This window comes from Aptenodytes patagonicus, unplaced genomic scaffold, assembly GCF_965638725.1.
Source record: "Aptenodytes patagonicus unplaced genomic scaffold, bAptPat1.pri.cur scaffold_77, whole genome shotgun sequence".
Lineage (NCBI taxonomy): Eukaryota > Metazoa > Chordata > Aves > Sphenisciformes > Spheniscidae > Aptenodytes > Aptenodytes patagonicus.
In genome coordinates this window covers 228699-252485 of record NW_027472026.1, presented here as the reverse complement: position 1 = coordinate 252485, position 23787 = coordinate 228699, and the positions used below count along the sequence as shown (strand labels likewise).

At 46.6% G+C, this 23787-nt stretch overlaps 1 protein-coding gene across 6 annotated transcripts in view; it reads right to left on the bottom strand.

The window, feature by feature from the left end:
* The window catches only part of PUF60 (poly(U) binding splicing factor 60), a 40772-nt gene extending 17170 nt beyond the window's left edge, over positions 1-23602 (bottom strand). For 2 of the 6 annotated variants that reach the window (XM_076363676.1, XM_076363679.1), the window contains exons 1-2: positions 23484-23544; positions 4871-4979 (exon numbers count right to left, since the gene is read on the bottom strand). Coding sequence is in view for 2 of the 6 variants with exons in the window: in XM_076363678.1 (XP_076219793.1) it covers positions 23484-23510 (27 nt within the window). In the remaining 4 variants the exon portion in view is untranslated. Of the gene's footprint in view, positions 1-4870; positions 4980-7423; positions 7461-23483 lie in introns of those variants that run through there. The other 4 variants (XM_076363678.1, XM_076363680.1, XM_076363681.1 and 1 more) reach the window with 3 other exon arrangements.
* Positions 23603-23787: the final 185 nt, after the last annotated feature.

Genomic DNA, 23787 nt, shown 5'->3' with positions numbered 1-23787 from the left:
TCAGAATGTCATAGTTGGCTAAAAAGTCTTCCCAAACTTATTAGCAATTCATGAAAATCTGTTAATATTCTAGCCACTCTCTATGGGAGAGCTATCCCATCAATTGTGCAAACTGATGAACATGTTGGATACTTAGAGAGTTCCCTAACCACCAGATTTTCAGTTAAAAGACAATGAAATAATCCCCAGTCTTCACTCACATCATCTCTATCCTACCTCTCAACAGTTAAACTCTGTCAAATGTACCCATCTATTTTCTCCTTCCATCTCTTCCTATACTGGTTTGTCACCCTTTGTTTCTCAATTCTCTTTTTAAAATCTTCTCTGAAACTTTTCCAAATCTTGCATACTGTTCCAGGTACCGAGTAACAAAGAAGCACTATTCTCATACTTAGTATGAGATGCGTACTACCTGCTCATGCAGATTCCCAAACCCAACATCAGAATAGGTCTAGAAAGAAGCTTCCGGGCCACTGAACTGACTTTTCATTATTTCAGATATACGTGTAGCTAACAAATGTTAGCCCTCTTTGTGTTTTAGGTATTCTACCGAGTTCTCTACCTCATGCTCATGTTTTACACTGAAGTCCATTCCTGTGAAACAACTGGTCAATTATTCCTACCATGTTAAGTAACAGTAGGTTTCTCTAACATATACCTATCAACCTGGTTTTGGTTAAAGTGACTCAGCAGCTTACGTCTCTCTGGTAAGCATCCACCAACTTGTATCCTCAGGGTATTATTCTTTGGCATCCAAAAAGTGCCATCACATTATTTCCAATCAAAATAAGGTTCATCACTAAAAGCCTATTAACAGATGTCTCAGTTCTCCAGTTTAAAAAAAAAAAAAAAAAAAAAGTAAGCACTCTGTAACAAGCACAGTAGAGAAAAAAGGAACAGACCCATTCAGATGGCAAAACAAAACCAGCTCTCCCGGCATAGGAACAAAGCTGTCACTTGGAAAAGATATAATATCAAAGTAATTGGCATTTTAGCAGAAGGAACAGTGAGTATTCCCGCTAATTTGGTTCCCATTCATTCAGAACAGTCACTTGCTCATGGCACCGGTGGTATTGGCTAACAACTTAGACGTTTCCTGTGGGCACAAATGTCTCTGAAAGACTATTGATCTCCTCCTCCAGAAAAAATAATAATCTTACAGGTACATCATGATCTTACGAACGTAATACCGAAATGCAGAACAGCAAAAAGCTATTTTTTGGCTACATCTGAAGCCTCAGAGAGAAAAACATGTCTTTCAGAAGCAAAAGATCCTGCATCATGGCTGCACACAAACTGCATGTTTCATTGCATCCTCTTTATCCTACCACAAGGCAAAGGGGAACACACACTGATAAAGAGACGGGCTGCTGCTACAACTCTCAACAAGACGTAACAGAACTATCAGATACACTTAGTGATAGCAGAGTGATTCAGGCAAAAAGTACACACACATTTCCATGAGGAGAGCCATACACTGTACATCTGACTGCTCAAGAGAACACCAGCCCAGTTCCTGCACTGTGTCTTACTGCGATAATACTCAGTAGACAACAGATCAGTCACCCATTTCTTCCAGAATCACAAGTTCCCTGACTGTCCAATTTTTCACTTACAGTATTTTCATATTTTTTCTATATATTGATATGTAGAATGTTCCGTTTGTGACGGGGAGGAAAAGTGCAAAATAATTAAGATACTTTAACCACATGAATTCTTTTCACAGTAAAGGACAGACACCACCTAAGTATAAATGAAGCTCAAGCACATTCACATGGTATTCTCAAATTAGGGTAATAATTTAGATTTTAAAAATTACTATGGAAGTAACAGAAATTGCCAAGTTCAAGAAGTAAACAGCAGCAGAGGAGAAAAGCAGCAGCTTCTCAGAAGGCACCTTGGCACAGGCACAGGCCCAAGGTAACAATCGCTCATGTCCTACCACTAAAAAGGAATGAAACGCAGAGCACAAGAGTCCCAAAACTCAAGGCCTCCTAAGTGTCTGCTTTATCTATAGTAATTGCAAGTTCTAGCTGTAAGAACAGAAGCTTCAATGTGACATCCCTTCAACACCAAGACCGTTAAGTATCTACCATGTAGGCTGCAATCCCCAGCTGTATCTGCTGGCCCATTTGCTCTTGTTGCCCATACACTGGACACAGGACTGTGACATTATGGAGTTTTGCACAATAAACCTCCCCAGATGACACCCCTCCAAGCTGTTACAGAGGGACTCTGCACCTACTTTTCCCTCGAGGCAGGGCTTCCACGAATCCTTTCCCCCAACTGATCGGGGGGGATTGATGCTAAATGCTGCTTAGTCAGCTCATTAACCAATTTTTTTTATTTTACTCACTGGGTATAAAGTAGGGTCACATTCCTTTTAAGCAGATAAACCCTAATTAGTGTATGCAGGAAAAAAAAGGCTATTGTACAATCTGTCACAATGCACACATAATCAGTTTATTTTCCCCACCATACACACATTACTTTATATGTTCTAACATATTAAATGCAACATTTGCCATCACATTGCCCAATCTTTCTTTATCTCGAGATCCTCTGGCAATTCATTTACCTAGGTGGCAGTGACTATTGGACTAGAAACTTCTTCTCAGGAGGTAAACTGTGTTCATTTTCCCAACAGAATCTTGTCCATTTCTTGTGAGGATGCAGAGCAGGGCTGGGTCTGACCAATTCACACACTGCACCATGGGGGAGCTCTTATTTTCCTACTGAATCAGTGCAACAGACGAAGAAGTGAGAGTGTGACTATAGCACGATGGTCCCATTGTTGGAACCATCCATTTCACAACCTCACCGCCTTCTCAGCTTCAAGCAGCAGGATCTGGACCTGCCTTTGCTGTTCACATTAAGTTCTGTCTGTATCATCCATCAAAAGCAGGACTAATTTCTTCTCTCAACTCAATGTTCACCATCAGCCCCTTAAAATACCAGAATGGACAAATATCCTAATCTGTTCAGTAGTAGACACAGATTAGGCTGATTAGACTTGTGTCTGTGAACACTACTGGTTTCAGTATAAAAATTATCGTGGGAAAAAACCTAAGTTAATAGCAGAAAACAAGATTTTTTTTAAGCAATTCCTTTACCAACTGCAAAGTTTCTCCCAGATTAGCCTACTTGTCTCAGTCTACCAGCGGCTGCAACCTGCATGCTGCCTCCTACCAGGCTACACCACTTCCTTTGTTCTTTAGCCAGACTATTAAGTGCTAGGAGCTCACCTACCTTGAAAGTAAAGAAAGCCACAGGATGAGTTTGCTGATGTTCAGAGAGGTATGTCCTAGATCATTCTTACTCTATTTTATAGCAACAGTTGAGACTTCTGGTTTTGTGCATTCAGTCTCAAGTTCACCATAAGGGGTTTGTGAGCATTTTCTAGGATCACTTAACACAGAGCAGATGCAAAATAAACTCTCCTAACATAAAAACGTATTCTACAAGTATCCGAATACAATGTTCTAGAGCTGCAGTTACTTCACTGGTCCCTTCAGATGGAAGTTCATAGCTACGCTGAATAACACACAAGGACCTAAGTGGAATAGAAGTGCAACAAAAGAAAGCTGACACGTGGATAAGAACAGAGATAGTTGGAACCATTTAATGGCTACAAATTGGGACACTCAGTGCACACTACCGATCAAAAGATACTACTGCATAGTCCACATGCAAACTGAAAACAAGTATCAGCAAAGCAATATAGTAATGGCAATCTGTTTGGTACAGTGGTACAGTAACCTCAGGCGACTGAGGTTAAACCACGACAGTCCAGGAAGGCTACATCATCTCCAAGATTCATTTTGATTGTGGAACATTCGAAAAATAATAATAAAAAAAAAAAAAGTCATTCTTGTTTTTAACCAACTGGCTGAAAAAAATGTTTTATACCCAGCTCTCCTGGCTACCCTTCCCATTTGTTTACATCTTACATATATGCTATCATACAGTTAATTCCAGAGACTTCCTTAGTTTTCTGCAGACAATTTAAAAAGCCCACACCTTTTTCTATTGCTACTTCCATTTCCTCTCAGCTTTTAAAAATTGAATTATTGCAATTTAGGAGCTATGAGACTTGGGAGAAGAAAAACATAGTGGAAGGGCTATCAAATTTAACCATCCACAATAAAAAAAAAGCTACTCGATTATAATTTGTTATGATTCTTTAAAAATAAAGACTACTACATATCTACATTTAATGTAATTTAGACATTTGAGCTCATTAAATGGCATAGCTTCTGAAAACTGGTTGATAACATCCAGATTGCTCCAGCATGGAGGGTAAAATCGAAACTAAGGATGATGGAGTGATCTACAAGTGACAAAGAGTATCCAAGAAGCCAGACTCAGGCACTACTGGTTCCAAGCTCTTTGCCACCACACATCCGTCTGGAAAGAAACCAAAGATACATGCCTTTGCTGATCAATGATACAGCTGTAACAAAAATTTATCATCATGTACCCTTTAACACTGAGAGTTTCTTCAAGGAAGACTACCACCCTCTGTTACTCCAGTCTATTTGAAAAGCAACAGATTGTGTAAAATAATCCCAATCTCTATCACCATTCACAGAGAACCGAGACTATTGCTTCTCTCTTTCCTGGCACCTCAGGGTAATACCACTACCAAGAAAAGGCTCAGTGCAATTAATTTGAGTCTGCTAGGCAGTAATGTAACAGTAACTGCTGAAAAGCAGTGCTTTATACTATACTAATTGGCTGGCCACCATGAAAACTGCCTTATTTAAATGCACTGTAACAGGAGGGAACAAGAAAAATGGGAGAGAAGTTGACAACAGAAGCAGGAGAATAGGAGTTTCTTTTAAAAGAGAAATAAATAGAAACTGTATACCTGTTGCTATGAACATTGCTTCTGAGCGCTGCTTGGCCCTTTAGGGTGGTTTGAACTCCAAGAGTTCAGGCACATTCGTTGGAAATTTATTACATGGCTGAGAATTTCTCTGAAGTATAAACACACACAAGAGAAAGAAAAACACAGAATCTTGTTTATTTTAGCAACCGTAACAAGCAAACAACACGAATATTAAATAAACGGAGGTGGAAAAAGGACTGATGAAGTACCTGGCCAGTATACTCGGTTTAATCCTTGCTCTACCACTTGCATCAGTGCTTGGGAACCTGTATTCATCTGAATATTTTCATGCTACAACACCCCACACCAGTAGTGAAGCTGGAAGAAGCATCACCTGAGTGCCTGGTCAAAGGCAATGTTTTTACTTGCACAATAGGTTATTTTTCAGAAAAGCTCCTTCTTCACGTATATAAATATATTGAACTATTTTGCCCCTATTTACTATCTAAATCTTCGTGGATTCAGCTGTAAACTCTGTAACTTTGCAAGCCTTTCTGTGCACAATGACCTTTTACTATTCATGAATTTCTTTAGCAACTACTCCTTTCCACCCCCTATAGAATACTTTTTTTTTTTTCAAATAGGAACAGCAGTGCTAGTGAGTTATTTCTTCTGTTACTATTAGCGTGTGCAACTAACGTACTGCCAAAACCTAGAGCATGGGGCATGTCCAAGTTTTTTCCACCATCCTACCAGATGTGTTCTATAGAGAACGGGCAGGGATTAAAACCTTTCAAAATGTGTTGTTTTTCTAGCATCTCATGACCAAACTCATGACTGCATATTTGGCCAGTAGCATCTCTTCTATTTAAATGAACAAGGAGATTCTATGACAAAATTCACTAATGTTGTCCAGTACCATAACGTAGTTCTTTCAGAGCACCAAATTCTATGCAAACCCAACATCTGAAAACATGAAAAGTCTTAAATACATGCACACAAGTGATCTATGTACCCTTGAAACAATTCCTTGTGATGCCTTTTCACCACATTTGATAGAATTCCTCCCTGCTGGATCAGCACTGAGAAATAAATTAAAAAAAAAAAATCTTCTAGATGTTACTTTTATATGCAGTACGCTCTGCATTATCACTTATCTGTCATGGAACCCAGAAATCACCTGCACCTCAATTTTCAACTCTCAAAGGAAGAAAAATACTGTTCCTGACAAACTACAATACAGTGCTAAAATAAATCAAGATGCACATGATGCTCCTTCTCTTGATTACAAACAGGAAAGTAGAACACAAGGAAACATATTCATCCCTCCCAAAATCACCACTTTCCCTGACCATCATCTCACCTTCTTACTGACAAATCCTTCAGCTAACCCTTCTCCATTTAATGCAGCTGTAGACAACACAGTAAGCACAGCGAGAGAGCTTGCATATAATTTCAATGTCCATGCTGGGTTCCTCTAAACCACAAGTTCTCTCCACTACTTGCTCTTAGCAGAAGATAGCTCTCATGTTCTTATTTGACACTGTCAGACTCCAAAATTACTTTTGCCAATGTGAAACATGATTGAAACTCTTGAGATTCCCAACACAGCTTATGTCATACATATAAAAAGTCTACTGCCAATAAAAAGCTAATGAAATCCAAGGAGGACAAATGCTACATCCTGCACCTGGGACAGACTAACCCCCTGCAATAGTCCAGGCCAAGGAGTAGCTCTGTGGAGAAGGAACTAGGGTCCCAGTGGTCAGTCGGCTAAACACAAGCCAACTCCTTGCTGCCAGAGTGCACTAACAACAGCACCCTGGGCTGCATCAACAGGAAGGGAGCCCACAGATAGAGGCAGTAGTGATCCCCCCTTCCACTCAGCACTCCTTAGACCACACATAGATACCGCATCACTTTTGGAGTCCCCAAGACAAAATACTGATCAATTGGAGCAAGTCCAGCAAAGGGCCACCAAGACTGTGGAGGGGCTGAAGCACTTGCCTTGTAAGGAGAGGCTGAGGGAACTGGATTGTTTAAATAACGCTCAGGACTGCCACAGTACCTGTGATGCTGTATGCAAAAAGCCTGTTAAGCAGTATCCAGTAACCATTTCCACAATTAATCCTTTTAGGGCGAGAACCTTGTAAATGGTGCTAAGTTAAAGCCTCACAAACAGCTGGTCCAGAACGCGCCACAAGCAATGGCAGAACCCCCCGGGAGGTGAGGGCAAGGTGGAGGCCTGAACATGCAAAGCAAGAAACTCCTCAGGCAGACTGCAGGCTGCTCCTCTCTCCTGCTCGCCCTCCAAGTGAAAGCTCCAGCCGTCTGTAGCACCAAACTGAGCCAGCAGGCACTTCATACATACACAATTTCCCCCCATAATTACTTCTCAGCTCTGTTTAAAAATTAACCATCCTGATAAGGACTATTCACAGTAATTTCATCTTAGCCTCATCAAAATACAAACACATTCAGTAGACAGATCTCTTTTCCCAAATCAGTTAAAAGAGAATCTTGCAGTTACATTAGTATTCCGGAACTGCACAAAACATCTAAGTGAACTTAATTTTTGCTGATAAAACTTACTGTCACTGAAGTCACCAACAGAGAACATGCATCCCTCCTGCGAGAAAGGACAAATTATCTAACTCAGCTGGGATTTTAAGAATGCAAAAAGACAGACAGGCAATCGCACATGAGTAATATTACGTGATGGCAAAAAGGGCTATTAATATTACTGAATGCACAGAAATAACACTGTAGTGTTTTTATCCTTATAAATGGAACTGATGAGACAAATAGAGACATACTGTATCCATTTTTGGTGTGTGTGTGTATATATATTTTAAAGAATCTCAAAAGTCAGGAAAGAGCGTAGGAAAAACACAGAAGTGATGCAAAAAAGTTCACAAGACCAAGAAATCCGGTAAATACCAAAATGAGAAGCGTTGCACATCATTCTGAAGTACCATCACTGAGGGTGAGGGGGCTACCATGCACTATAGGAGCATTTACAATGGAAGTATATCAAGGACCAGTGCCTCAAGCTGTGATATACAACTACTTTCACAGTACTGATATCAAAAGCAGTGGCACCAAATGTCTCAGACTATTTAATTTGTTTGAAAATATAAGTTTCTTTAGCAAGGCATTAACAATTTAATCAGTTATAACACATGATCCCATTTCTAACACTAAAAGATACCAATCAAGTTATTGAGAAATTTCATTGGAATTATATTAGTAATTAACTATACTTTTATAAGAAATTTGTATTGTTGTCCACTCTTGTCACCACAAGCAGCATACATAAATAGTCCACTGCACATCACAAGCATATCTTGTTTGTGGCAGTAGTACAGAAACTATGAACTATTTCAAACATGCAAAAAAGATTTAAGAACTACTTCAGGTCAAAAGAAAAGAACAAATATATGCAGTCTTGAAGTAATTTGTACTGGTCCTCATAAGCTTCACAGGGAACTTAATTACCTGTTCCAGGCTAAAAAAATTTATCCCATAAATACCATAGTTGAATTTTAGATCTCAAATGTGATACACAACTACTTCCAATAACACATGACTTTACAGTCAAAATTAAGAATGGTTAGTTTAACTTTTACAGTTAAAAGTATTTGAGGAGGACCTATTGCTACTAACATCTTTGTTGTAGCTGCTTGCTGCTGCTAATTGCCTTCCTGCTGAACATGTGCATTGTTGATGTTCTTCAAAAAAACCCTCCAAATTCACATGCAATTAGTAAGCTGCAAATCTGTTAATCTGCAAAATGTTAAGTACTGGAAATATCTGTGCAGGACTGCCCAGCAGTGATTCTGATCACTCTCAATACGGTGGACTTACTACAGAAAACAATCCTGCAGATGTTTCAATAAATTACTTCCGTTGCCTGCAGACTGCATGTTCCTTATACCAAAGGCATATTGCATGAGCAATCTAACAGTGCAAAGGTGAAGTAATTTCAGTAATGTTAGGAGAAGGAAAAAAAGCTGAAGTTTAACTCTCCCCCAGTCAAATCTTTTCCCAGACATGCTCTACCTTTTCTTAAAGAGTCCCTCAGCAACTAAATTAAATGTCTGCTAGAATCATAGAATAGTTTGGGTTGGAAGGGACCTCTAAAGGTCATCTAGTCCAACCCCCCTGCCGTGGGCAGGGACATCTTCAACTAGATCAGGTTGCTCAGAGCCCCGTCCAACCTGACCTGGAATGTTTCCAGGGATGGGGCATCCACCACCTCTCTGGGCAACCTGGTCCAGTGTTTCACCACCCTCAGCGTAAAAACTGTCTTCCTTATATCTAGTCTAAATCCACCCCCCTTTAGTTTAAAGCCATTCCCTCTTGTCCTGTCGCAACAGGCCCTGCCAAAAAGTTTGCCGCCATCTTTTTTAGAAGCCCCCTTTAAGTACTGACAGGCTGCAATAAGGTCTCCCCGAAGCCTTCTCTTCTCTAGGCTGAACAACCCCAACTCTCTCAGCCTTTCTTCATAGGAGGGGTGTTCCATCCCCCTGATCACTTTTGTGGCCCTCTTCTGGACCCGCTCCAACAGGTCCGTGTCTTTCTTATGCTGAGGGCTCCAGAGCTGGACACAGTACTCCAGGTGGGGTCTCACCAGGGCAGAGTAGAGGGGCAGAATCACCTCCCTCGACCTGCTGGCCACGCTTCTTTTGATGCAGCCCAGGATACGCTTGGCCTTCTGGGCTGCGAGCGCACATTGCTGGCTCAGGCCCAGCTTTTCATCCACCAGTACCCCCAAGTCCTCCTCGGCAGGGCTGCTCTCAATCCCTTCATCCCCCAGCCTGTATTGATACCGGGGGTTGCCCCGACACAGGTGCAGGGCCTTGCACTTGGCCTTGGTAAACCTCATGAGGTTCACACGGGCCCACTTCTGGAGCTTGTCCAGGTCCCTCTGGATGGCATCCCGTCCCTCTGGCGTGTCAACCACACCGCTCAGCTTGGTGTCATCTGCAAACTTGCTGAGGGTGCACTCGATCCCACTGTCTATGGCATTGATGAAGATATTAAACAGTACCGGTCCCAATACAGACCCCTGCGGGACGCCACTCGTCACCAACCTCCATCTGGACATTGAGCCGTTGACCGCTACCCTCTGGATGCGACCATCTAACCAATTCCTCACCCACCGGACAGTCCACCCATCAAGTCCATACCTCTCCAGTTTAGAGAGAAGGATGTTGTGGGGGGCCGCGTCAAAGGCCTTACAGAGGTCCAGATAGACGACATCTGTAGCCCTTCCCGTGTCCACTGATGTAGTCACTCCATCATAGGCGGCCACTAGGTTAGTCAGGCAGGACTTGCCCTTGCTGAAGCCATGCTGGCTGTCTCGAATCACCTCCCTGTCCTCCACGTGCCTTAGCATAGCTTCCAGGAGGATCTGTTCCATGATCTTCCCAGGCACTGAGGTGACACCGACTGGCCTGTAGTTCCCCGGGTCTTCCTTTTTTCCCTTTTTAAAAATGGGGGTTATGTTGCCCCTTTTCCAGTCAGTGGGAACTCCACTGGACTGCCACCACTTCTCAAATACGATGGATAGTGGCTTAGCAACCTCATCTGCCAGTTCCTTCAGGACCCGCGGATGGATCTCATCAGGTCCCATGGACTTGTGCACCTTCAGGTGCCTTAGATGGTCTCGAACCTGGTGTTCTCCCACAGCGGGTGGCTCTTCATTCTCCCAGTCCCCGCCTTTGCCTTCTGCGGCTTGGGCGGTGAGGCTTGAGCACTTGCTGGTGAAAACCGAGGCAAAAAAGTCATTGAGTACCTCCACCTTCTCCGTGTCCCGGGTAACCAGGTCTTCTGTTTTGTTCCGGAGACGGCCCACATTTCCCCTCGTCTTCCTTTTATCCCCAGCGTACCTATAGAATCTTTTCTTGTTGCCCTTGACGTCCCTGGACAGATTTAATTCCATCAGGGCTTTAGCTTTCCTAACCTGATCCCCGGCTGCTCAGACAATTTCTCTGTATTCCTCCCAGGCTACCTGTCCTTGCTTCCACCCTCTGTAGGCTTCCTTTTTGTGTTTGAGTTTGTCCAGGAGCTCCTTGTTCATCCATGCAGGCCTCCTGGTGTTTTTGCCTGACTTCCTCTTTGTTGGGATGCATCGCTCCTGAGCTTGGAGGAGGTGATCCTTGAATATTACCCAGCTTTCTTGGGCCCCTCTTCCCTCCAGGGCTTTGTCCCATGGCACTCTACCAAGCAGATCCCTCAAGAGGCCAAAGTCTGCTCTCCTGAAGTCCAGGGTAGTGAGCTTGCTGTGTGCCCTCCACGGTGCCCTCAGGATCTTGAACTCCACCATTTCATGGTCACTGCAGCCCAGGCTGCCCTTGAGCTTCACATTCCCCACCAGCCCCTCCTTGTTGGTGAGAACAAGGTCCAGCATAGCACCTCTCCTCGTTGACCTCTCTACCACTTGGAGAAAGAGTTATCATCGACGCATTCCAGGAACCTCCCAGATTGCTTATGTCCTGCCATGTTGTCCCTCCAACAGATGTTGGGGTGGTTGAAGTCCCCCATGAGGACCAGGGCTTGTGAGCGTGAGGCTGCTCCTATCTGTCTATAGAGGGCCTCATCCGCTCGGTCTTCCTGATCAGGTGGCCTGTAGCAGACCCCCACCGTAATGTCACCTGTCCCTGCCTTCCCTTTAATCCTGACCCATAAGCTCTTGGTTGGCTCCTCATCCATCCCCAGGCAGAGCTCCATGCACTCCAGCTGGTCACTGGCATAGAGGGCGACACCCCCTCCTCGTCTCCCCTGCCTGTCCTTCCTAAAGCACCTGTATCCCTCCATCCCAACACTCCAATCATAGGAGCCATCCCACCACATCTCCGTGATGCCAATAAGATCGTAGCCCTGCAGGCGTGTGCACATCTCTAACTTCTCCTGTTTATTCCCCATGCTATGTGCATTTGCATAGAGGCATTGAAGTTGGGCCTCCGATGAAGCTGTCTTACTGGTTGGAGTTCCTTTGTGCTGCTAGGTTTGTCCTAGAAGTACAATACCATTTTAACTGATTCCCACAGTTACTGATGAGAAGCAGATGAAATTCTTATTTGTTGGGAAGATAAAGTTTGCACCAGGAGTAGCATATGGCAGTCCTTTCCTTAACTACATCCCTCACAGGGATACGGGAGAGTACTTCCTTTGCTCCGTGAATTAATCTACATACTCCCACTGACAACTGGGCAGTCATGAGTGAGTGGCTGTAAATTAGAAACAAAAAAATACCCCATGAAATGAAATAAAGAAAAAGACCCCTTGGAATTACTGAATGGGTCCCCAAAAGGTAAACTTTATCATCATGATCACAGTTTAAGTGCCACTTAGGATCCTGCTGGGAAAAAAAGAAGGCTGCTGAGAGTGCCACTCCAGGTTCTTGGCCCTACCTCTGTATGGCCTGGCACCTTCCACAAATACACACATGGCTGATGATTACTTGGATGCTGGGGACACGAGATACCAACACAAAGCAGCACATCCCATAGATTTTTCATGAGAGGTAGCTGTAGGCCCAGTAGGGAGCTAGTATCATGAAATAGCTCAGCAACTTGTTTCTCTTCCTCCTATCCTTAAGTAAACCAAACCACTGAATGCTGCATCAGATGCATCTGAGCTTGTCCAGGTTTTAAGGAATACGTGGGACAGGGATGGGAGGTATTGTGCATTGCACACCTTCATCTTACATGCACATATACTGCTCAGGCTGACTGACTGGGCACACATGCAGAGAGGAAAAAAATTGTTACAGCTCTGATATCAGGAGGAAGAGAGCTTGCCATATGGGAAATCTGCCTGTATTGCAAGCTGAGGGGCACGGCCTATGGCAACAGTGTGGGGATAACGGATTCAAAAACAAGTGTTGACAAAAAATATGCCGGTGAAAGAACAGATATAGCCAATAGAGATAATCCAGGACAGCAATGCAGCGTGCCACAACAGTAGTATTCTGGGTAACAAAACACAGTAGTACAGACCTGTTACTGTAATCAATAGCATTTGACACCAACTAAAATTATAGTTGCAAAATTACTTCAGTATAAAGTCTAATTCTACCTAAAATTCAAACAAGAAATAGGGATGCTTTTTCTCAGTAGCAGGAGGACTAGAAAAAGAACAGGCTAGGTAAAGAAGTGATGATTCCCATCTTATATTCTAATCAAACTGCATGGCCTTCCTATAAGATGCATTCAATAAATGTTTACTGATGGGCTCAATGTAAGGTAGATTTATGACATCTGATAAGCATACACTACACTTGAAAAGCATCAAACATTTTGGAACTCTGACTTATAATTCATAAGACCCAACTCAGTCTCCTTACAAGATGCACTCCTTTTGACAAACAAAAGCCCTCTGCTTTCTATTTTAATTGTTTTTCCCATTTAACTGTTTCCATCACAACAGCAGAGCCTGTACTGCGAATCTATTTTCAGAAAGTTAGCTGAAAGCAAAATCTAAGTCTACCAAATTCCAGAACTGGGTTCCTCTTAATTGAGGTTACTTTGTCCTTAATTCTCAAGCTTTTCTAGCCAGCCTTCATGATTTAAATTGTCCCAGAACAAAGTAAATGTTGCAGCTGTTCTGATAAGACTGCAGAAGTACTGGACTTTCTCTAGGCCAATTTCCTGGTCACATCATAGAGCAGCCAATTTCCTTTCCAGCATGGAAAGGACATTTAAAACAGATAGAGGCACCTGTGTTGAATTGTCCTGGTTTCAGCAGGGATAGTTTCCTATCCAGGGATAATTTCCTTCCTAGTAGCTGGTACAGTGCTGTGTTTTGGATTCAGGAGGAGAACAATGTTGATAACACACCGCTCTACCAACTGAGAAGGCTGGACGTGCACAAGAAGCTGGGAGGGGGGCACAGCCAAACTGGCCAAAGGGACATTCCATACCATGGACATCATGCTCAGTACATAAACTGGGGAAAGCTGGCTGGGGGGGCCGCTGCTCGGGGACTGGCTGGGCATTGGTCAGCGGGTGGTGAGCAATTGCACCGTGCATCACTTGCTTTGTGTATTATTATTATCATTGTATTTCAATTATTAAACTGCTTTTATCTCAACCCACAAGTTTTTCTCACTTATGCTCTTCCAATTCTCTCCCCCATCCCATCGGGGTTGAGGGGGGGGAAGGAGTGAGTGAGCGGCTGTGTGGTACTCAGTTGCCGACTGCAGTTAAACCACAACATGAACTTGAAAGAAAGAACCCAGGGATCACGCAAAAGGTGCTTGTGGGGACACTTGAATTGGGTCTTCATTTTAAGGGCCATTAACACTACGACCATGTGTCAGTTTTCAAGCACAGCAAGGTAAAACACATAGTGGCAAAAATGCTGATGAATTAACACATGATATTGGATGGTGAGATTCACCTTATTTCCAGCAAGATGAGAACTAAACTCACATAAAGAACATACAGTTTATGAAAGATCCTACTTGAAAAACAAGTGTTTTAACTCATTGTGTGAAGCTGGCAAAAATGAATGCTCTATTTAAGATGTTTAACAGCCCTGAAGTTTAAAATAAACATCTTCCAGTCATACTACAAAAGCCCATACAGAATAAAAGCATGCAATACTCAGTCAAGCTGGAATTCTTGTTCCTGGAAGGCTGTCTCTTACACTATGTCATTTACCACCTAGTCTGGGAGCAAGTGAAATAAAAAAAGCTACTTCCTTCCATCTCATGGCTTGCATTCTAACACAATCTTTTGTCTAACTAATCCTTTTAATTTTCTTCATTCACTCATGAATTTTCTTCTTCACTCATGATACCTACTACCTCTTGTCAAAACATGCTGGAAGTGACAGATGTACCAACAGAGGCACAGTTTACATTGACTATTCTGAATTCTTCTGTAGCCAAACACTGCTGAATAACATCAGCATATTCAAAATATGCATCTTGTTCCTCACTTCCTGTACCTGTCACAGTACTTGCACACTTCTTTCAGTCATGGGACTGCTGCTGCCAATTTCTTGCACTCATCTAGAGGCCATCGCTACCTCCTTGCTGCTGCTGATACAGCCACCCACTACAGCAGCACCAGCTCTGAAACTAAATTTTAAGTTCCTGGGGCCTGTATGACTCTTGCTCCTAGCCCCAAGAATAATCACAGGCCACTCGCAGAGGCAATCAGCTCCAGTGCAGGTGCATTCCGCAGCGGAGCAGGGGATCACGGTGTACAGGGGGGTTTCCTGAGCCAGGGAAACCCCAGGGGAGCGCAGAGACCCACCAGGAGCCAGCAGCTTGAGAGCGGCTAATGAGGCGTGGGCGGGGACAGGAGTCACGGCAGCCACCCCCCAGTTCCACAGAAGGCAGCCCCAGGGAGCACCAGCGACCAGGAGCACCACGAACAGGATGGGCAAACAAGGCGTGGGCACGGCAGTTTGTGTGGCAGGGCGCCTCTTCGAAGGATGGGCATTCCACTAGCTGAGTGGGAGACTTGAAGTACACATAACCCAGCAACTGGACACCGTTTTGTGACCATCTGCACAGGTCCACGGCACTCATCCTACCTGACCCTCAAGGTAGAATGGTGGGTACTCATCTGAGAGCAAAGGCCACGGCTCTGGCTGGGGGATCTGCACCATCTACCCCAGCAGTGGCCAATGCCTCCACACAGACAGAACTGCTGAAGGGAGAGGCTGCAGTACAGACCTCAGGCTGCAGGATGTGCCTAGACCTTTCTCCCGGGGTAGGGACAGGCGGCAGACCTGCCTGCAAAAGATGTGCCCAGGTGGAAGACCTCCTGCAGCGGGTAGCTGAGCTGCAGGAGGCAGTGAGAAGGCTGTGTAACATCAGGGAGGCAGAGAAGGAGTCAGACAGCTGGTTCCAAGCACAGTGTGCAGTGAACCCACAGTCCATGGCCAAACAGCCAAAAACTCCCCCACCGGCACACACAGAAGGGAGGGGGGCCAATAATGCAGAAGAATGGACGGTTGCAACGGCAAGGACCAGCAGGAGGAAGAGACTTCCCCCAAAGCCTGAGGTGCCCTTGCAGAACTGCTTCGCCACTCTGCAGACTGAAGAGGAAAGCCCTGTCACACCAGGAGAGATGCTGGAGCTGAGTAATGCAGCCCGATCTGCCCTCTGTGTAACAACCAGCGCAACTAAGAAAAGGCAATGGGTGGTAGTAGTAGGCAACTCTCTTCTGAGAGGTACGGAGGCACCCATTTGCCGACCTGACGCACTCTCTAGAGAGATGTGCTGCTTACTGGGGGCTCATACCAGGGATGTCACCGAGAGGCTACCAAGCCTCGTACAGTCCACTATTATCCACTGCTGTTGTTTCACGTAGGCACCAGTGACACAGCCAGGAGCAGTCTGAGGACTATCAAGAAGGATTACACAGCCCTGGAAGCAGCGGTAAGGGACTCGGGAGCGCAGGCAGTTTTTTCATCAATCCTGCCGGTCAAAGGGAAGGGGTTTGAAAGTGCCAGTCGAATCTGGCGAGTCAACAAATGGTTACAGGACTGGTGCCACAGACAGGGGATCGGCTACTTAGACCATGGGACTTGCTTTGAGAAACCTGGTATACCGGGGACTGACGGGGTCCATCTGTCAGAGAAGGGGAAGAGCATCTTCAGTCATAGGCTTGCCAAGCTGGTGAAGAGGGCTTTAAACTAGACATGCCAGGGGAGGGGAACCTCAATCCATCCCACTCCTACCAGTTTGATGCCAGGGCCAGCAATAGATGCCCAGAGCCTGGAGGAGGAACACAGGTCAGCAGGAGAGCACCTGAAGAGCAGCACAAAAGAACTCCAGCCAGTAAGACAGTTTCATCGGGGGCCCAACTTCAATGCCTCTATGCAAATGCACATAGCATGGGGAATAAACAAGAGGAGCTAGAGACATGCGCACGCCTGGAGGGCTATGACCTTATTGGCATCACGGGGCCATGGTGGGATGGCTCCTATGATTGGAGTGTTGGGATGGAGGGATACAGGTGCTTTAGGAAGGACAGGCAGGGGAGACGAGGAGGGGGTGTCACCCTCTATGCCAGTGACCAGCTGGAGTGCATGGAGCTCTGCCTGGGGATGGATGAGGAGCCAACCAAGAGCTTATGGGTCAGGATTAAAGGGAAGGCAGGGACAGGTGACATTACGGTGGGGGTCTGCTACAGGCCACCTGATCAGGAAGACCGAGCGGATGAGGCCCTCTATAGACAGATAGGAGCAGCCTCACGCTCACAAGCCCTGGTCCTCATGGGGGACTTCAACCACCCCAACATCTGTTGGAGGGACAACATGGCAGGACATAAGCAATCTGGGAGGTTCCTGGAATGCGCCGATGATAACTCTTTCTCCAAGTGGTAGAGAGGTCAACAAGGAGAGGTGCTATGCTGGACCTTGTTCTCACCAACAAGGAGGGGCTGGTGGGGAATGTGAAGCTCAAAGGCAGCCTGGGCTGCAGTGACCATGAAATGGTGGAGTTCAAGATCCTGAGGGCACCGTGGAGGGCACACAGCAAGCTCACTACCCTGGACTTCAGGAGAGCAGACTTTGGCCTCTTGAGGGATCTGCTTGGTAGAGTGCCATGGGACAAAGCCCTGGAGGGAAGAGGGGCCCAAGAAAGCTGGGTAATATTCAAGGATCACCTCCTCCAAGCTCAGGAGCGATGCATCCCAACAAAGAGGAAGTCAGGCAAAAACACCAGGAGGCCTGCATGGATGAACAAGGAGCTCCTGGACAAACTCAAACACAAAAAGGAAGCCTACAGAGGGTGGAAGCAAGGACAGGTAGCCTGGGAGGAATACAGAGAAATTGTCTGAGCAGCCGGGGATCAGGTTAGGAAAGCTAAAGCCCTGATGGAATTAATCATAGAATCATTTAGGTTGGAAAAGACCTTTAAGATCATCAAGTCCAACCATTAACCTAGCACTGCCAAGTCCACCACTAAACCGTGTCCCTAAGCACCACATCCACATGTCTTTTAAATACCTCCAGGGATGACAAGTCAACCACTTCCCTGGGCAGCCTGTTCCAATGCTTGACAACCCTTTCGGTGAAGAAATTTTTCCTAATATCCCATCTAAACCTCCCCTCGCGCAACTGGAGGCCATTTCCCCTCATCCTATCACCTGTTACTAGGGAGAAGAGACTGACCCCCACCTCGCTACAACCTCCTTTCAGGTAGTTGTAGAGAGCAATGAGGTCTCCCCTCAGCCTCCTTTTCTCCAGGCTGAACAGTCCCAGTTCCCTCAGCCGCTCCTCAGAAGACTTGTTCTCCAGACCCCTCACCAGCCTCGTTGCCCTTCTCTGGACACGCTCCAGCACCTCAACATCCTTCTTGTAGTGAGGGGCCCAAAACTGAACACAGTATTCAAGGTGCGGCCTCACCAGGGCCGAGTACAGGGGCACGATCACTTCCCTACTCCTGCTGGCCACACTGTTTCTGATACAGGCCAGGATGCCATTGGCCTTCTTGGCCGCCTGGGCACACTGCTGGCTCACGTTCAGCCGGCTGTCAACCAACACCCCCAGGTCCTTTTCTGACAGGCAGCTTTCCAGCCACTCTTCCCCAAGCCTGTAGCGCTGCATGGGGTTGTTGTGACCCAAATGCAGGACCTGGCACTGAGCCTTGCTGAACCTCATACAATTGGCCTCGGCTCATCGATCCAGCCTGTCCAGATCCCTCTGTAGAGCCTTCCTACCCTCAAGCAGATCAACACTCCCGCCCAACTTGGTGTCATCTGCAAACTTACTGAGGGTGCACTCGATCCCCTCATCCAGATCATTGATAAAGATATTAAAACAGAACTGGCCGAAATACTGAGCCCTGGGGATCACCACTTGTGACCAGCCGCCAACTGGATTTAACTCCTTTCACCACAACACTTTGGGCCCAGCCATCCAGCCAGTTTTTTTACCCAGCGAAGAGTACACCTGTCCAAGCCATGGGCAGCCAGCTTCTCCAGGAGAATGCTGTGGGAAATGGTGTCAAAGGCTTTCCTAAAGTCTAGGTAGACAACATCCACAGCCTTTCCCTCATCCACTAAGCAGGTCACCTTGTCACAGAAGGAGATCAGGTTAGTTAAGCAGGACCTGCCTTTCATAAACCCATGCTGACTGGGCCTGATCACCTGGTTGTCCTGTACGTGCCGCATGATGGCACTCAAGACGATCTGCTCCATAACCTTCCCCAGCACCATGCTCAGACTGACAGGCCTATAGTTCCCCAGATCCTCCTTCTGGCCCTTCTTGTAGATGGGCATCACATTTGGTAACTTCCAGTCAACTGAAACCTCTCCAGTTAGGCAGGACTGCTGATAAATGATGGAAAGTGGCTTGGTGAGCACTTCCACCAGTCCCTCAGTACCCTTGGGTGGATCCCATCCGGCCCCACAGACTTGTGTGTGTCTCAGTGGTGTAGCAGGTCACTAACCATTTCCCCTTGGATTATGGAGGCTTCATTCTGCTCCCCATCCTGCCTTCCAGCTCAGGGGGCTGGGTACCTGGAGAACAATTAAATCTGGCCAGGGACGTCAAGGGCACATCCCTTCCTTCAAAGGAAGCTTCTATAGGTACGTCGGTGATAAAAAGGAAGACAAGAGAAAATGTGGGCCCTCTCCCAAAGGAAAGGAGAGACCTGGTTACCCAGGATATATGGAGAAGGCTGAGATACTCAACAACTTTTTTGCCTCAGTCTTCACCGGCAAGTGCTCAAGCCACACTGCCCAAGTTGCAGAAGACAAAGGCAGAGACTGGGAGAATGAAGAACTGCCCGCTGTGGGAGAACACCAGGTTTGAGACCATCTAAGGCACCTGAAGGTGCACAAGTCCATGGGACCTGATGAGATCCATCCACGGGTCCTAAGGGAACTGGCGGATGAGGTTGCTAAGCCACTATCCATCGTATTTGAGAAGTCGTGGCAGTCCAGTGAAGTTCCCACTGACTGGAAAAGGGGCAACATAACCCCCATTTTTAAAAAGGGAAAAAAGGAAGACCCAGGGAACTACAGGCCAGTCGGTGTCACCTCTCTGATCATGGAGCAGATTCTCCTGGAAGCTATGCTAAGGCACGTGGAATATAAGGAGGTGATTGGTGACAGCCAGCATGGCTTCAGCAAGGGCAAGTCCTGCCTGACAAATCTGGTTGCCTTCTACGATGGGGTTACAGCGTTGCTGGATAAGGGAAGAGCAGCTGACATCATCTACCTGGACTTGTGCAAAGCATTTGACATTGTCCCGCCACTGTCTCTAAATTGGAGAGACACAGATTTGATGGATGGACCACTCGGTGGATAAGGAATTGGCTGAATGGTGACACTCAAGGAGTTGCAGTCAACAGCTCAATGTCCAAGTGGAGACCAGTGACGAGTGGCATTCCTCAGGGGGTGGTATTGGGACCAGCACTGTTAAGATCTTTGTTGGCAACATGGACAGTGGGACTGAAAGCACCCTCAGCAAGTTTGCCAATGACATCAAGCTGTGTGGTGTGGTTGACATGCTGGAGGGAAGGGATGCCATCCAGAGGAACCTTGACAGGCTTGAGAGGTGGGCCCATGCAAACCTCACGAAGTTCAACAAGGCCAAGTGCAACGTCCTGCACCTGGGTCGGGGCAATCCCAAGCACAAATACAGGCTGGGTGGAGAATGGATTGCGAGCAACCCCAAGGAGAAGGACTTGGGGGTGTTGGTCAATGAGAAGCTCAACATGAGCTGGCAATGTACGCTCGCAGCCCACAAAGCCAACCGTATCCTGGGCTGCATCAAAAGAAGCATGACCAGGAGGTCAACAGAGGTGATTCTCCCCCACTACTCTGCTCTTGTGAGACCCCACCTGGAGTACTGCGTTCAGCTTTGAGGCCCCCAACATAAGAAGGACATGGGCCTGTTCCAGCAGTCCAGAGGAGGGCCACAAAGATGATCAAAGGGCTGGAGCACCTCTGCTGTGAAGGCAGGCTGAGAGAGTTGGGGTTGTTCAGCCTGGAGAAGAGAAGGCTCCGGGGAGACCTTATAGCAGCCTTCCAGTACCTGAAGGGGCCTACAAGAAAGCTGGAGAGGGACTTTTTACAAAGGCATGTAGTGATAGGACAAGGGGTAACGGCTTTAAACTGAAAGAGGGTAGATTTAGATTAGATATAAGGAAGAACTTCTTCACTATGAGGGCAGTGAGGCACTGGCACAGGTTGCCCAGAGAAGTTGTGGATGCCCCACCCCTGGAAGTGTTCAAGGCCAGGTTGGATGGGGCTTTGAGCAACCTGGTCTAGTGGAAGGTGTCCCTGCCTGTGGCAGGGGGGTTGGAACTAGATGATCTTTAAGGTCCCTTCCAACCCAAACCATTCTATGATCAAGACTCGCTTGGACTCGATGCAATGCTTGATCTCGAACAGGAGTATAACTCTCTAATGCGAATGTCCATTTTAACATGATAGTGTAAGCTAACAGGTTTAAGCTTGAATGCGTGGTGTTTGAAGTCAATCAACCAAAAATAATCAAACTCTTTATGCTTACCGTACTCTGCTTAGCTCTTAATACTCAATCTGAATGGCAGATTTGTAGAAAAGTAACACAATAGTTTCTTTTACAATGTTGATTGAATTTGTTTATAATAAAATAGATATATTTTAGATACATAGATCTACATAGATAAACAGAAACTCTGAAGCAAGGTCTTTATTTTTCTGTTTATGTTGTAAGGCCCTGATAATTTCCTGTGAACAGACTTGCAACTCTGACAGTCTTCTATTTGACTAGCCACCGCATCATTTCATTCCCATGCAGCAAAACTGTGCAGTGGCTGGTTGTTATAAAGTTAGCTAATTATTTTGGTTTTGAAATGTATGCATTATCATTTTAAAATATGTGTATACTGAACAGTGACAGCAAATGAACTGGCTGAAGCAGTGTGCTGTGAAATAAAGGACAGACACTACCTTAGCTTTGAGGAAAAACAGAATCTGATGTCCTCACACATACTAAGCAATATAACATTCCTTTGGTTTCGATCATCTTTGGAATTGTATTTAACCTCACATGCTCGAGACTTGAACACTCATTCCCAGCGTTAACCTGGCAAACCTCCTAACCTAATGAAGTCCTAATTAAGCAAAGATGAGATGGGAAACAAAGTGACAGTTATTCGCATTTGTTCCCAATTATGAGCACCAATATTTGTGAATTCAAAAAAGGAATACGGTAAAAGACAGCTCCTTCAGGGTTCAAAGGTAGACCCTTAAAGAAAAATAGAGCCGCTTTAGAATTAGATCTATTAATGAGAGAAATCCAGTATTTTCTACTAAAACAATGATGGGGGGGAAAGGCAGAAAACACAAACACACTAAGAAATATCCTGCTGTGTCACACCAATGGTCTATCCAACCCAGTACTCCATGTGCTCCCTCCAAATATCACCAGGTGTTCATGAGCCTGGCCCACCCCCTTTTGTAGTTCCCCAGCATCCACAGTTATATTACAGACTACCTTCCCTGGAGGCTTGACACCTAAGAGGTTTTGTATTTCCATTTTACACAGTTCCATAGTTAGCCAAAAATAAAAGGACTGGTCCAAGGAAGGCTGAAGAGTGCCCCAGTGAAGTACTTTAATTTCTTCTATTTAAGGCTAACTCACAAAGCAAACAAACAAGCCTCTGAAATGAGAGCGTTCTGCTTTCTTACAACATTAGCAGTCCATTCAGGAAAGCTCTAAAGAATGTTCCCGAAAACACAAAGAACTCTTATAAAAATCAATACTGTTGGGATCCTTTCATGAATGCATAAAAGAAACAATAGGAAATATAAAAATAACCACCACCCATTGGGCACCTAACCCATTTTGTCAGGAAAGATGACCAGCAGCTCACATTTTAACCTCAGGCTACAAGGCTCTGGGAGAGAAAAGTCTCTGCTAAATACTTTTTAAAAAAGCCCTAGCACCTAACTAGATCTTTTTAAACAAGTGAGTTTTTGAAACCAGCAAACAAGCTCAAAGAAAGTAACGTGTGTGTATCCTAGCACAGTGAAAAGCTATTTCCTCAGCACCAGTGCTGGTATAAAGCACATGGTAGGTACCGACGGTACCTGGAAAGCACATGACCTACGACGGATAAGCCGGACCCGCCGCCGGGGCTCCCCGGCTCCAGCCCACTTCAGCCAGTCCCCGGCGAGCTCCGCCGGGGTGGCCGCCCAGGACAGCCCAGCCGGCGGCGCGGAGGGGAAACGGGGCGCCTTCCCGGCCGGGAAGCCACCGCTAAGGCGAGGCAGAAGCCCCATTCGCTGCAGCAGCGGGACCTTCAGCGCCTCGGCCGCCGGGGGCGGAAAGCCGCGATGCCACTTACTCGCGGGCCCCGGAAACAGGCCGGCACAGGCGGAAAGGCCGCCCGCGGACGACGGAGGGCCCGCAGTCACCCCACCCACGCCCAGCGGAGCAGAGGCCCCGACCAGCGGCCAGGCGCGACGGGACCCCAGCCTGCCGCACCCCCCCGCGCCACCAGCCCGCCCCACCGGTCCCCAGCGGGGCCGCAGGCGGGCCCAGCGGGGCCAAACGCACACGACACCTCGCGGCCGAGGCGAGCCGTCCCCCCACCTCCGGCCTGACCGACGCTGCGCAGAGCGGGTCGGCCTGAGCCGGCCGCCCCGGCTCGCCCGCGGGGGTCGGCGGCCGCCCTGCTCACCAGGGAAATGGTCGTTGTAGCCGCCATCTTGTCCACCCAGTCAGCAGTCGGCGTGGGACTCTCGTGAGAGCTCTGCGGTGCGCGCGAAACGGGAAACTCTCGCGAGCGCTCCCGCGGCAGCGGGGAGACCGTCTCGCGAGAACTATGGGGAGTCACGTGACTGGGGCGGGGCGGCCAGGCTGGCGCCAGCCTCGCCCCGCTGGCACCGGCGCCGTGCCGGGTATGGGGCCGGGCGGCCGCGGGCGGGGCCCAGGAGCCTACGGGAAGGCGGAGGACTTCAGCCCAGCCCAGCCCAGCCCAGCCC